Source organism: Mustela putorius, unplaced genomic scaffold, assembly GCF_011764305.1.
Source record: "Mustela putorius furo isolate JIRA1106 unplaced genomic scaffold, ASM1176430v1.1 tig00000868_pilon_pilon_pilon, whole genome shotgun sequence".
Lineage (NCBI taxonomy): Eukaryota > Metazoa > Chordata > Mammalia > Carnivora > Mustelidae > Mustela > Mustela putorius.
In genome coordinates, this window is record NW_025421502.1 from 2,244,349 (window position 1) to 2,257,678 (window position 13,330).

The following is a 13,330-nucleotide window of genomic DNA, read 5'->3' on the forward strand; positions in this document are numbered from 1 at the left end:
GTCTCAAATAAATAAATAAAACCTAAAAAAAAAAAAGAAAGAAAAGAAAGAAAATGCCTTAACTTTAATCTGGTAATCCTTCATTCCCATTCTGTAACTTCTGACATTCTTTTCAATTTATGAATTCCTACTTCTTCCATCATAAGATGGATCTTCTTTCATAGTAGTAGTGGTATTTAACTAGGTTAGGGATTACAAAAACTCATTTCAAAGCCACATTTTTCATTTCCTCACATTGACTTGTGTCTTCACAGTGAGATCTAATCATTTGAAACTTTGGCATCTGTCTTTCTTTTTTTTTTTAAGATTTATTTATTTGACAGAGATCACAAGTAGGCTAAGCAGAAAGCCCGATGCAGGGCTCGATCCCAGGTCCCTGGGATCATGACCTGAGCCGAAGGCAGAGGGGATAACCCACTGAACCACCCAGATGCCCCACCCACACGTTTTCTAAAGCTCCTTTTCTCAGCCTCTGGATCACTCTAACGTAAGTCAGAATTTTATCTGGGTTTCTGTACCTGCCCAATACTTTCACGCCTGTTAAAGTTAGTTGTTGACAATTAATATGCCAATAAAACTTCAGTCTAAAGGTGATCATTTTCAGTCAGCATAGTCACAGTATCCCATGATTAAAAGTGCTTATTCAGAGAAATGGATTTTAAAAATACATTAAAAATTTACATCAAAGGAAAAGGATCTAGTACAAATTTTCTTGCGGTCCATAAAGGAAGAGGGAATTTCCATTTTTTTAAAAGATATACCAGCCTTACTAAATTTTACATTGTAATAAAAGACAGATGCCAGGGGCTCCTGGGTGGCTCAGTGGGTTAAACCCTCTGCTTTTGGCTCAGGTCATGATCCCAAGGTGCTGGGATCGAGCCCTTGCATCGGGCTCTCTACTCAGCAGGGAATCTGCTTCCTCCTCTCTCTCTGCCTGCCTCCCTGCCTTCTTGTGATCTCTGTCTGTCAAATAAATAAATCTTAAAAAAAAAAATAGACAGATGCCAAAGTTTCAAATGATTAGATCTCACTGTGAAGACACAAGTCAATGTGAGGAAATGAAAAATGTGGCTTTGAAATGAGTTTTTGTAATCCCTAAACTAGTTAAATACCACTACTACTATGAAAAAAGATCCATCTTATGATGGGATAAATAGGAATTCATAAATGTGAAAAGAATCTCAGAAGTTACTATCTAGTTGCTGGAAATAGAGCAGTGAACAAAGTAGACAATAACTCAACGCCTTTGGGGAACTTATATTTTAGTTGGGAAGTATAAACAATTAACAAGGAAAAAAATAAAATTTATAGTTATACTAGATAGTAATAGATATTAAGGGGAAAAATAAAGCAGACAGTGCAAATAGAAATCGTGTTTGAAAAATGTGCCGTAATTGATAGAGTGGCTAGGGAAAGCTACATCGATAAGGTGATATTTGAGAAAATACTGGAAAAAATGAAATAGGAGAAATGAATATTCCAGGAAAGAGAGAATAGCAAATGTGAAGTCCTTAATCAGGAGCATGCCAAGTCATGCTCCAGGAACAGCAGAGGCCAATGTGACTGGAGCAAAATGATCCAGGGTACAAATTGAGGGTAGGAAGACTAATGGAGTCAGGGTGGAGGGCAGATCTTGGAGGACCTTGTAAGTCATTTTTAGAATTTTGGTTTTTAGTCTAATTGAGATGTTAAGACTTCAGAAGTTTTTGAGCAAAGGCATGATTTATTTTGACTGAGGTTTTAAGGGGACCATTATGCCTGCCATGAAGAAACTAGAATGAAGGGAGTCAAAGGCAGAAGTAGGAGACCAGGAAGAAGGCAAGAGATGATAATCCAAGTGGAATTTCTATGTAACTTTAGGATTATTGTTTTAAGAAAGCCCGACTTCAGAAATAATGTCAATATTTGTTTAAATAAGATAAACGTTTCAATCAGTCTAAGATATAAGTGAAGAAACAGCACAAATATTGAGCAAGCAGTGTTAAAAATACATATTTCTTTTTAAATAATACATCAATATTAAAACTGTTATGTTTCCTTCATTGCATCATATAATCATCATAACCATTCACAATTATTGATATTTAAATAACTGAGATAAATACTGTAATTATGTAGGCCTCATTACTTGAATACTTAAGAAAACTTTTTTCCCTGAGTTGTAAAATTTAATATTATCTTTTTTATTGTTTTAATTTTACTTTTTGTTTCATTTTTAGATTCAGAGAATATTAAATGACTGCATTATAACCTGGAACCATATTGCTAAATATTTAAGTTAAAATCTTAAGCATGGACCAAATCTCCTTTTTTAAATTTTATAGTTCAATTATTAATATTGAGACAGCTGTTTTTTTCTTTATATAACTTTTGGTACCATCTTGTATTATTACATTTTACACAATGTTCTAATTGCTTTTTTATGGGTGTGAAAAATATGTATAAAATTCAAGTTCATTACAATAACTGTTAAAATTTGTAAATATTTTGAAAACTTCAGTAAAAGCTCTACTATTGCCGGAATGGCATTCAGGAGGAAATGAGGGAATTACAATTATGTGTGACCCTGGGCGAGGTAATTTACTAATCAACAGCAGCCCCTGGGAGCGAGCAACGATTTCTCAAAACGTATATTCAAGTTATGTTTTATCTTCCAGCTGTGGAATTTTGAGTCCATGATATAATGCTAGTGAACAAATTATCAGAACTGCAAGGTTTTTAGGGTCCCATATTGTAAAACGAAGGACAATAAGGAAATACTGTTCATAACCCTTTTGTTCTGCCTTTAAGTTTACAACTACATAGTTTATTAAAGACAGAAGACAATAAGAAAGGCCCAGAGGTTGTTTTAAAATCAGTGATTTATTTTAAATGTAAGGCATAATTGTTTCCCCTATCTACTGTATGCTAATGAATAGGAAGTATTCTTGAACTGTTAAGTGGCTTTGCAGACAGTCATTTACAGAGTATAGTTATGTGTCACTATCTAGCCAGATCTTTGATCACACAAGCTGAGCACACTCCGCCTCTCCTTTTCCTTTTCTCCTTTGCAAAACGAAACGGGCTAGATTGTGTTCATGTGATGCTAGTGACGTCAGTCCCAACCGGGTCGCGTGACCGACACCCAACCTTCTCAGCACCCGGCCCCCGCCTCCGAAGCCGGAAATCTCGCGAGAGACCGCCTTACTATCAGAACTTACTGAGGTTACAGGGGAGTTACTCTGAAGAGAAGGTGTGGCTCCGTGGGGGGAGTTTTTGCTTTCATTCTAGCATTCATGGCCGAAGCAAAGGCCTTCGGGGGTTGCCGGTGACCCAGCAACCCAAACTAGAAAACGGCGGGGGGAAGTGGAGAGTAAGGTGGCAGTCATATCAGAAGTGAAACGTGGCGCAAGGCGGGCGTCGCCCCTCGCTAAACGGGCTGGGAGCCGGCGGCGCGGCTTCTGCTGGGGAGGGGGGGCGAGAGTCACCGGGAGGCTGTGGGAGGCTGGGACCCTTCTAAGGAAGCAGTCAATTGCCCACATCCGGCCCCCACTGTGTCAACACCTAGCGACGCCGGGATGAAATGGTTGCGCACCTCACGCTCCCACCCGGGGCACCGCGGCTCGCCGGTCGGCTTGGAGCGGTTTCTAGTGCCCCGCGCCCACAACAGGGCCGGGGGCCTCCTCGGGCCCCGGCAGTACCCCCTGGCAGCTCACGATTTACCCCGCACCTTTCCGCTAAACCCCAGTTTAGGCGGCAGCTTAATAATGAGTTTAACTGGGTAATTTTGACGTCTCGCCTCGTTCTCCTAAACCCTCTCCAGGCTTCTCCCTCGTACATCCTCCTCCGCCCACCTGGTCTCTTCCTAGACGGGTTTGCCCGAGGGTGAGACCTAGGGCGGGAGAGCGAGATCCGCGAACGCGCAGGGTGGGGAGTCGCTAGAGGGAGGTGTGGGACCGGCGAGGAGGGGGCTTCGTAAGGGAAGGGGGCTGGCGGCGGAGAGAGTAGTGGGAAGAGGCGGGAGGGGGTGAGAGGGTAGAAGGCGGAGGGCTGGGGACGGCGGGCTAGGCTTCGCCCCATCGCTCTTTCTCTCGCCGCGCAGTCTCGAGGCGGCGCGGACTTGTGGGGAAGCGTCAGGCAGCCGAGGTGCCCGCGGGAGGCAGGCCGGCCCCGGGCGCGCACGCTCGGCCGAGCCCCGGCGCGCCCTGCGCCCGCGCCTGCTGACAGCTGCAGCTGGGCTCCAGCCGTCCGCTCGCAGCTACTCGGCCTCCGCCCCCTCGGGCTCCCTCCTCTCCGCCCTTACCCCTCCAGCCCCGGTGCGCTAGTTTCGCAACTGCTTGCCTCTCGCCCCGTGCCCGGCTGTTTTCCATTTCCCGGCCCCTTCTTCCTGAGTAGTTTGCCCCCCGCATTTGGGGAGAGGGGCTGGAAAGAGGGTAGGGGGAGCGCTCAGAGGAGAAGGAAGCAAGGGCCGGTGGAGGAGGAGGAGGAAGAGAATCGCCGGACCTTGGGGAGGCGACCCCACACCACCCTTTCTGGTCATCTCCCCTCCCGCCCCGCCCCTGCGCACACTCCCTCCCGGGCGAGCTACTTTCGGACGAGGAAAGTGAGGGCGGCCCTGGGTGACAGCGCCGCGGGGCCAGTCCCGGGGAAGCCGCGCGTCTGTTCAAGTCTTGTCTGCCACGCTCCCAGCCAGGGACCGAGGATGGCTTCGACCACAACCTGCACCAGGTTCACGGACGAGTATCAGCTTTTCGAGGAGCTCGGAAAGTAAGCCTGCATCTGCAAGTCCCCTTTCCAGCAGAGGGCGGGTCGCGTTACCCCCGACCCACCGGCCTCCCCGCGTGGGGCGAGGGAGTTTGGGAGACCAGAGGAGAGGGAGGAGGGCCAGTGGTGTGGCAGCTTTGAGAAAGGTGCTGGCTTAGCAAGAGGAGGGGACAAGAGACGGGAACAGACCCTCCACCCCGGCTGTGGCCGATTCCGATAATCCTAAACCCACCTTCTCCCGCTCCCCCACCCTCTTGCACTAGAGACTTAGTGGATTTACGATCCCTGCAGTTGTAGATGTCATCCTGAGAAGTGTGCGAGCGTGTGTGTGTGTGTGTATGTATAGAGGAAACAAGAACCCATGTAAAATGCAACATAGATCATGTTTTCTGTAAATAGAGATGCCTCCTGCTTAGCCGGCGTGTCGGCCGTACGACCCACGTACGGATGAGAACTCACTGCCACAGACGGTGCCATATTTATTGATGCCGAAAGTTCAACTTGGCGTAGAGTCTATTTCGCATCCAGTAGTTGTTCTGTCCAGGAAAAGGGTCACCCAAAGGAACTCGACCCCCCCCCCGCCCCATATCCACAATTATTCTTTGTACCAGATTATTCGCTCATCATCATCCTTCCTACGATTTACATGTACCTCTTGGCATTCTCTGGGAGGATTTATTTATACAGACAGCGGAAAAGACTTGGAGACCAAGAGAAAGCTTCCCAAGGGTAGCCTAGCGTTGTATAAAACGACCTCCTATACTCGACTGGCAGAACTACTCGGAGAATTTAAGGAAGGGAACCGGAGACCTCCTGAGGACCTTGTGCTTAGGGACCTAGGGGCCAAATCGTGAATGTTGATTTATGTAGCATCCAACCCAAACCCAATTCCTCTATCGCTAGTGCCGACTATTACTTATGAAAGGGGTGCATTTATATATATGTGGTTGTTTTATTGAATTCAAGAAAATGTAATTATCCTTTAAATGTAATGAAAATTATGTCCTTATATATTTATATGTTGTCTGCTGTTAAAACATGGAGAATATGTCGGAAGAGCAGCTTAATTCAAATCTCTCCCTTCCCCCAGCTCAAAACAGGGCACAGAGAAATCACCATATCAGGATTTATTAAACCACACAAATATTCCCAAGATTTATATTTTAATGAAAACAATCGCCATATGTACTTACTCAGAGCCACATTAATTTTTTTTTTTTTGGTAACAAAATAAATAGGCAGCAGATTTTTGCTGCTCCTCCTCAGCCATGCTCTTTGCAGGGTTTCTTCTCTTTTCTTTCTTTCTTTTTTTTTTTTTTTCTCAGAGCATTTGGTGCTGTGTGAGTGTGAATTGTAAAATGTTTTCAAATTTCATGTGCAAACAAGAGCCATCATAATTGGCAGTTCCTTTCATTTTGTTGATTAATAATGTGTGCTCCCAGTTAAATAAAATTTACTTTTATTCTTCAACATTAAAGAAGGTTTGGGTTTCCAGGAAGAATCATTCATTTTCTGGATATTACTGTAGTGCACTGATATTTTACAAATAACTAAATGCAATAAAAACGCTCAGATTGCTATAATTTTTTAAAAGGATATCAGAGCTGATTATATTGATGACATGCTAATTATTGGTTTTCAGGGGGGCTTTCTCAGTGGTGAGAAGATGTATGAAAATCCCTACTGGACAAGAATATGCTGCCAAAATTATCAACACCAAAAAGCTTTCTGCTAGGGGTGGGTATTTTCAACCACATATACAATATATGTTAATTTGTCATGTTGATGTTGGTTCTGTTGTGTGTAGAGATATAGTTCTAACTGAACTGTAGACTTACGTTTTGGATTATTTCTTTCCTGAATGCCTCTTGGTATGTATAGTTTAAAAGTAAGTGAACACAAAGAATTTTAACAAAGTATTAAATAATTACAACTGTCTATGAGCAGTACCATACATAACTCTATTTTAAAGCAAGTAAGTGTCACTAAGTGCATTTTGCCTTTAGCTGTGCTGTGAAATAACTTTCAGAAATACCCTGGAATGGAAAAATGTAAGTCTCACAACTGTCATTATTCTCTTTTGCTTTTAAGAGGAAAAATAGGTCACAGCTCAGTTGAATCTTATTTCAGTTGTAGTTACACTTGAACTTAATTCATCAAGGTATATTTAACAGTAATAGCTTTGGGAGGAAAAATTTATCATTTCTATGTTCTAGGAAGTTCAGCTTGATTTTCATGTTTCTGTGTGCACTCCAGACCTTTACTGGGTCTTCCTCATTAAGCCTTCTCATGGACTCCTGTAATGTATTTTACACGTTTTATAGCCACAGAGATAATTCTTATCATAAAATAGCTGTTGACATACGCAAAAAAACTTGAAGGGACCTCACTGCATTCTTTCTATTTTGTTGAACTCATGTGAAAGTACTTACACTGAAATGTTAGGCATTCTAATTATTGTGAGCACGTGTCTGAGGTATTTCCATGGGAATTTATGGTTTAATGAAATTTAAATGAAATTAAAATGAACAAAATGCCACAGTATAAGCCCATTTTGGTGACCTGGTTTCTTTTAAGTAATGAGAGAAGAAATCCTATTAGGGTTAGATTGCCTCATTTAATTTGTCTTCTAAAAAGTCCTGCTTCGTAGTATCTTGGTATCCTTGAGTTTGATCTGTGCCATGAGCCCCTCCTCCCACCCCCATTGTTACAAATTCTACTTTTAGCAAACTTGAGGTTTAGATTGGCATTTCAGTTTATTCATTGGAGTGAGATTTTGTTGTGATTTCCTCCATCCGATTTTAACAGTATTCTGAGGAAAATCTATGTGCTGAACTAACTAGATAGCTTCACAGCTTGAGAACTAATGAGAAGCACGCTATGCTTGATTATGTTCCCCTTTCCCTTTTCTCCCCACTCAAAAGGAGTTGCTAAACTGTAAATGACATTTTAGTTTTTAAAAAGAAAAAAATGAAAATGTGTAATTCTTTCAGTGCTTGTATGTTTTCTTTCTGTGTGCCAGGTACTTTTGGCAAGAGTAGGGATATCAGTTCTTTTGGAGGCATTACGACCCCTATCTGAAATCTCTCAGTGGCTTTAGATTTTCTCTCAAAACAAATCAGTCTTATGCTTCACTTTTACTGATTTTCTTAATTAGAGTCATCCCTCTTCATCTACCCTAATTCATACTCCCTACATCAGAAAGGCAAATACACGTGTCTCTGCTCACACATATTTTATTTTCCTTTCTTCTGCCTCCAGTCTATGGAAGATAAGTCTTCTCTAACCTGATGGGATTCCTTCTTCCTGCCAGTGTTCCTCACCTGCTTATACTCTGCTTTAAAGAACATGTACACCCAAAGCCACTTTGCCTCATCTGGATTCAGTGATTCCAATTAAGTAATTAGGGTGAAGTACTAGAAGACATGGTTCTTCTCCTTCTCCAGTTTTCTTCCCTTGTGACTGATTTTGGGCAAGTTTCTTAACCTGCCTGTGTTAACCCTTCTGAGGAGTGAGGTGTAAAGAAGCAGGTGTTGGAACTAAATGCTCTGGGTTTAAATTTTGATTCTCCTCCCTATTAGCTGTGCAGTCTTGTGGGCAATTTACATATTTTCGATGAGCCTTCATTTTCTCATCTGTAGAATGGAGTAATAATGTAACCCTTCCTCTTATAGGGTTTGTGAGGAGTGAATTAATATGGTATAGAAGAATATCTAGTACATAATATGTTTTCAGTGCATATTAGCTGCTATTATTATCTTTTGGATTATTGTAAAGATCAGATGAGATTACTTATATGAAAGAATGTGAAAATTATAAATCCAGGGGCAGCCTTGATTTAGCTGTGAGAACCCAATTTGAATCTTTGCTTTATTACTTCATGTGTAAATTTGGTTTAGTCACTTAACTTTTCTTGATCTCAGGTTCTTCATCATTAAATGGGGCAGAAGTACTCATAGGGTAGCATGGGTTGTTTTGAGCATTCAGTGAATTTTATGACAATCACTTCTTAATTGCAAAGTACCGAGTCAGTTTTACCTATTACTGCTCTCTTGTAAAATGTTACAGTACTTTCCCGCAAAATGTTCAATTTATTTTATCACCACAATAATTAGAGCTGCTTATAGCATATTTATACTTTAAATGTGTACGTTTGTTTAAACTATGCCCGTATTAAGTTATAAACTCTTAAAACAAGCTTTCATTTTTTAGTGTAACATTTCACAGCATTGAGTACATAGGAGGGGCTCAGTACAGAGTGACTAGGATCAAATGTGCGTATTAAGTGGTTTGTGAATAAGTTAAATACTTAGTTTACCCCTAAGAACAACCAAATACTAGATGTAATCTATAAAGTAGTGTATTAAGAGCATATGCTTTAAAATATGAACATTCAACATTCCTTTAAAAACACTCCCTTCTCAGAATATAATAATCATTAAAATGATCTTTGCAGAAAAATTTTAAGATAATATATTTAAAGGGAAATTAGAATGAAATGTAAATTAGCATACTTTATTTTCCTTAACATTCTGATTTTTTTTTGACTGCACTTAGCAGTTTTTGTAGAGCATGTAATTTTTTGTACAAATTTTTGTTTGTGTTATTTAAAATACCATGCCTTTGTAAACCTAAGCTTTAATCCTGTTTGTTTTAAAGACGAGGTAAGTCCTCCAACTCAAATAATGTTCTTTAAATGTAGCATTACAACTGAAAAGGAAAGACCATTGTCAATACATTTAAGATCATGAGGGATTGCCAAAAATTTGGCTATCTTCCTGCACAAATTTGCACATCCAACTATACTGTCACCCAGGCATTTTTCTGTGCCTAGATGTTAATGGATTTCCAACAGACAGTTTCAGTTGCATTTCCTCTCAGCTGTTAGTCACACAAGCCATATTTGGGAGACTCAGAGTCTGTTGAAGAATTTCTTCCCTTTTACATTAACACGTGCATGCACAGAGCATTCATTATATGATACTGATCAGATCAAGTACACTGATATATAATTTGGCTTGTTTTAAAAATAATGTAGAAAAGTTTCAAACATATTTTATATGAAATTTCTGTCTTAAGTTTTTCATTAGATGGGATTAGAAGGCATACTTAATAAGTGGTAGTTAGTGATGATAGAATTTTATCTCCTATTTTTACCATGGGAAGTGGAAATCGTATCATTTTGGTTCCAGACAGTTAGGTTGGTACTCACAAATGCTAATTTGCTCTGCAGTTTTGATATTTTGTTGATTTTGACATGTTTATAACTGTAATGTATTTGTCAGGTTATGTGGAATGAATGAAGGGTTGTGATTGCAGTTCAGAATCCAGTGGACTGCTGGTTCTGATGGAAGATGTCCTTAGAAATAGTATTTGTGATTTATTTCATATTTTAAAGGCTTCTTGTGGTAAAAGATTTTTTATGGTAGTAATGACTTCTTGATGTTCATTTTCCAATGTAATTTTTGATCATTAGAAAGCACTTTTTATTACATGGGGTCTGATATGCCACAAGTCATTGAATTTGTAAAATGTAAACTACAGTAGAAGCTTTGAAATAGTTTACCCTATTACAAAGATATTTTAACTCTACTCCCTTGGTAAAGTTAAAAAAGTTTACATTTATATATCTGTAATACTTCATAGATACAACACAGTTAAATCATTTGGAATTCGTTGATTTTCTAGTTTTGTTAATTCCCAAATTGATGATCTTAGTAGACTATGAATTAGGACTTTTTAAAACTACTTGACCATATACACAAATTAGGTCTCCTCTGTGAAATCTGAATGTTGCATATATGTCCTCAAATAGTCTTTTTTTACGTTATAATAGAGATGTCAATAACTAACTTTTGTTACTTTTTTTCTTTCTTGGCATCCAGGCAGTCAAGAAATTATTGCAGCTTTTCAGCCTCGTGGTTACTTGTTTTTAAATTGGAAGCAGAACTGAGATGTTAAAGTTGAATCAGATTGTTCTGATTACACATTATTGATTTGGCAGTTTGGAGCTAATTAGGCAAATTAATATTTTTTAAAGTTTCTTGGTTTGAGCAGTGTTTTAAGAAAAAACTAGTAAATTATTTTTATTTTTGCATATGGAGTTTCTACAGCTCTTTAATTACTGGGCCCCAAAGTGGCATGTATCATTTTTAGCATTTAGTGTCCTTTATTTATGTTTAGTCATATTTGCATTCTTATGTAGGTTTTAATATTAGATATTTATATTCCTCTTTTGGTGAATGAGAGAATTATTGATATTCCAACTAGTTAGGAGATAAAAATGTATATCTGCATTTTTAGGAAATAATAATCTTTTCTGTATTCCAGCATTATTCAGATAGGCAAACTTAATAAAGAGTAGGTTGTCAGATGCCTCACTGTGATATTAATAACTAGTGTCAACTGATCACGCAGTAGGAATTGAATACCTGGAGAAGAACCTTCATTGTTTATACAATTAGATTAATACTTTTCATTTCCCTTGAAATATTGAATCAACTCAGTATAAAAATTAAAATTTAGTAGTAAATTTTTATGAGCCCTTCTAAGGTTAATAATCATGAATTGTTATAAAGCACACACTGGGATTATCTTGGGCATTTAACCTCATTAAGTGCTAAGTAGAATTTGTTAAGTAGAATTTTATTTAATTTTTAAAAGTCTTTCTTGGGCTGATACTGAGGCAGACCAGCTCTTAGTATCTGTAGGACTGAGTTGGCATTTTCTTTTTTTTTTAACATCTGTCCCTCTGCATTTATTAGCGTATGGTGTACACAGTGTTTCTTATTATTGACAATTAGTTCATGATTGTTTAGTAAATTGTGCAGCTATACATTAAGTGGAGTCTAAGCGATATTTTTATTCTAAACAAAAAAACCTTTGTAGTAATTTACATTTCACACTACTTTATAGATTATTAAGCACATTCACTTCTCTGGCCTTATTTTATATATTTTTATTTATAAATATTGAATGAATACAGTAGGCAGAGTGTTAGGAAAAGTAAGTCTAGTTACACAAATAGACATCATAGATGACATAAATGGTTTAAGTCTAGCATGAAGAAAGTGCTGCTGATTTTCAAAGGAGGGAAAGATTATTTCTGCCTCAGATAATAAAAGGCTTTTATATAATATGGATTTAAATGAAATTTTAAAACTATAATGCAGATAGGGTTCAAGTACTGAAGTCTAAATAAACAATTTAGTGAGATTATTCATGGTCTTTCGTAAAAAGTACTATCTCTTACACATCTTTTATTTTCTCAGTGCAACATATAGAATCAAGTATTTCTTTGGGAAGATATAGAGTTCCAACTTGTGAGAGAAGATAGTGTTTTCATTGCTACAGTAACATAAAATCAAATTGAAGTTTGACAGTCCCTCCATGCTGTTTTCTGGAAGGAAAACAGTGTGGTGAAAAATCTTACTAAAACATTAAGAAAATGATTACAGAAGAATTAAGTGTTTTGATAAATTCAGTTAACTGATTGAAAATATCTCAATCTACAGTTAGTTTCTAGGATTGCTTCTTGTAAATGTTTCAGTTTTTGCTGAAAAGAGAAACTCCGTCCTTAAAGCACAGAGTTACTCAGGCATTCTGTTTCTCCCGGCTCAACTTATTTAGCCAGTGAAGAATGGAAGACAAATGTTTGTTGTTTTTTGTTGTTTCTTCTTAGAGAACACTGTTGTATGTGTCAAATTCATACAAAAAAGTGGCAAGTGAGAAAAATATAAAACTGTCAAGTGTTATAAATATTTTATAAAATTTATAAATTATAAAACTTGACATTTTTATATTTTTTGGAAAAAGAACTTAAGTATAGTAAGTCATATAAAGGTATATAGATAATATTGTCATGTAATATTTATGTACTGTTAATTATTCTATCTAAGAGTCTATTCTCTTTTTTTTAGTTAGATTATATAGGGATTAAAAATTTTTTTTTACATAAAATCTTAAAAATGAAATTGTGTTTTATATATTATGAAACAGCGAGTTACCCAATAAACCTCTATTTAATAGCGAGAGTATTCCCTCTACTTTTAAAGCTACCTGTGTGTCCCTTTCTGATTCCCATCTCTTGCCTTGCTCCAGGAGTTAATCACTATCTCTTACTTTTTAAGGAGAGAAATCTCTTTTTATTTCTCCATGCCCTGGAACTTTCTAATTAATTGGTTGATTTCACTTGGCCAATCAATTACCAGTAGAAAATCTATGCTCTCATTATCTAGGTATATTTAATTGTCTTGTATATGTATATGTATGTATGTAAATGTCTTGTATATGTATGCATGTATACATATATGTATATTGTACATGCATCAATTTATGAAATAAACTGCATTAATTCTCATATTAGTATATAATTTTATTCTATTCCTTAAGGCTAGGGAAGGTGTAAATTATTTGGAATTTATTTAGTAATAGGAAATTATTTTCTTCCTATGTCTTTCTGAAGTAATTTCATTAATGATGATGCCTATGCATTGAAATAAAGCAAGAGCAAGTTATACAAAACTATCTTATTAAAGGTAAATATAATTAGTGAAAATTAGATTTTTATTCTATCTTATAGAGAAGT

General features: G+C 38.0%; 1 protein-coding gene across 22 annotated transcripts in view; it reads left to right on the forward strand.

Moving 5' to 3' along the window:
• The first annotated feature begins 4,142 nt into the window (after positions 1–4,142).
• CAMK2D (calcium/calmodulin dependent protein kinase II delta) overlaps positions 4,143–13,330 on the forward strand; it is a 323,815-nt gene continuing 314,627 nt past the window's right edge. For all 22 annotated transcript variants that reach the window (XM_013053965.2, XM_013053960.2, XM_013053958.2 and 19 more), the window contains exons 1-2: positions 4,143–4,746; positions 6,386–6,480. In XM_013053965.2, the coding sequence (XP_012909419.1) occupies positions 4,682–4,746; positions 6,386–6,480 (160 nt within the window). In that variant the 5' untranslated portion in view covers positions 4,143–4,681. The remainder of the gene's footprint in view (positions 4,747–6,385; positions 6,481–13,330) is intronic.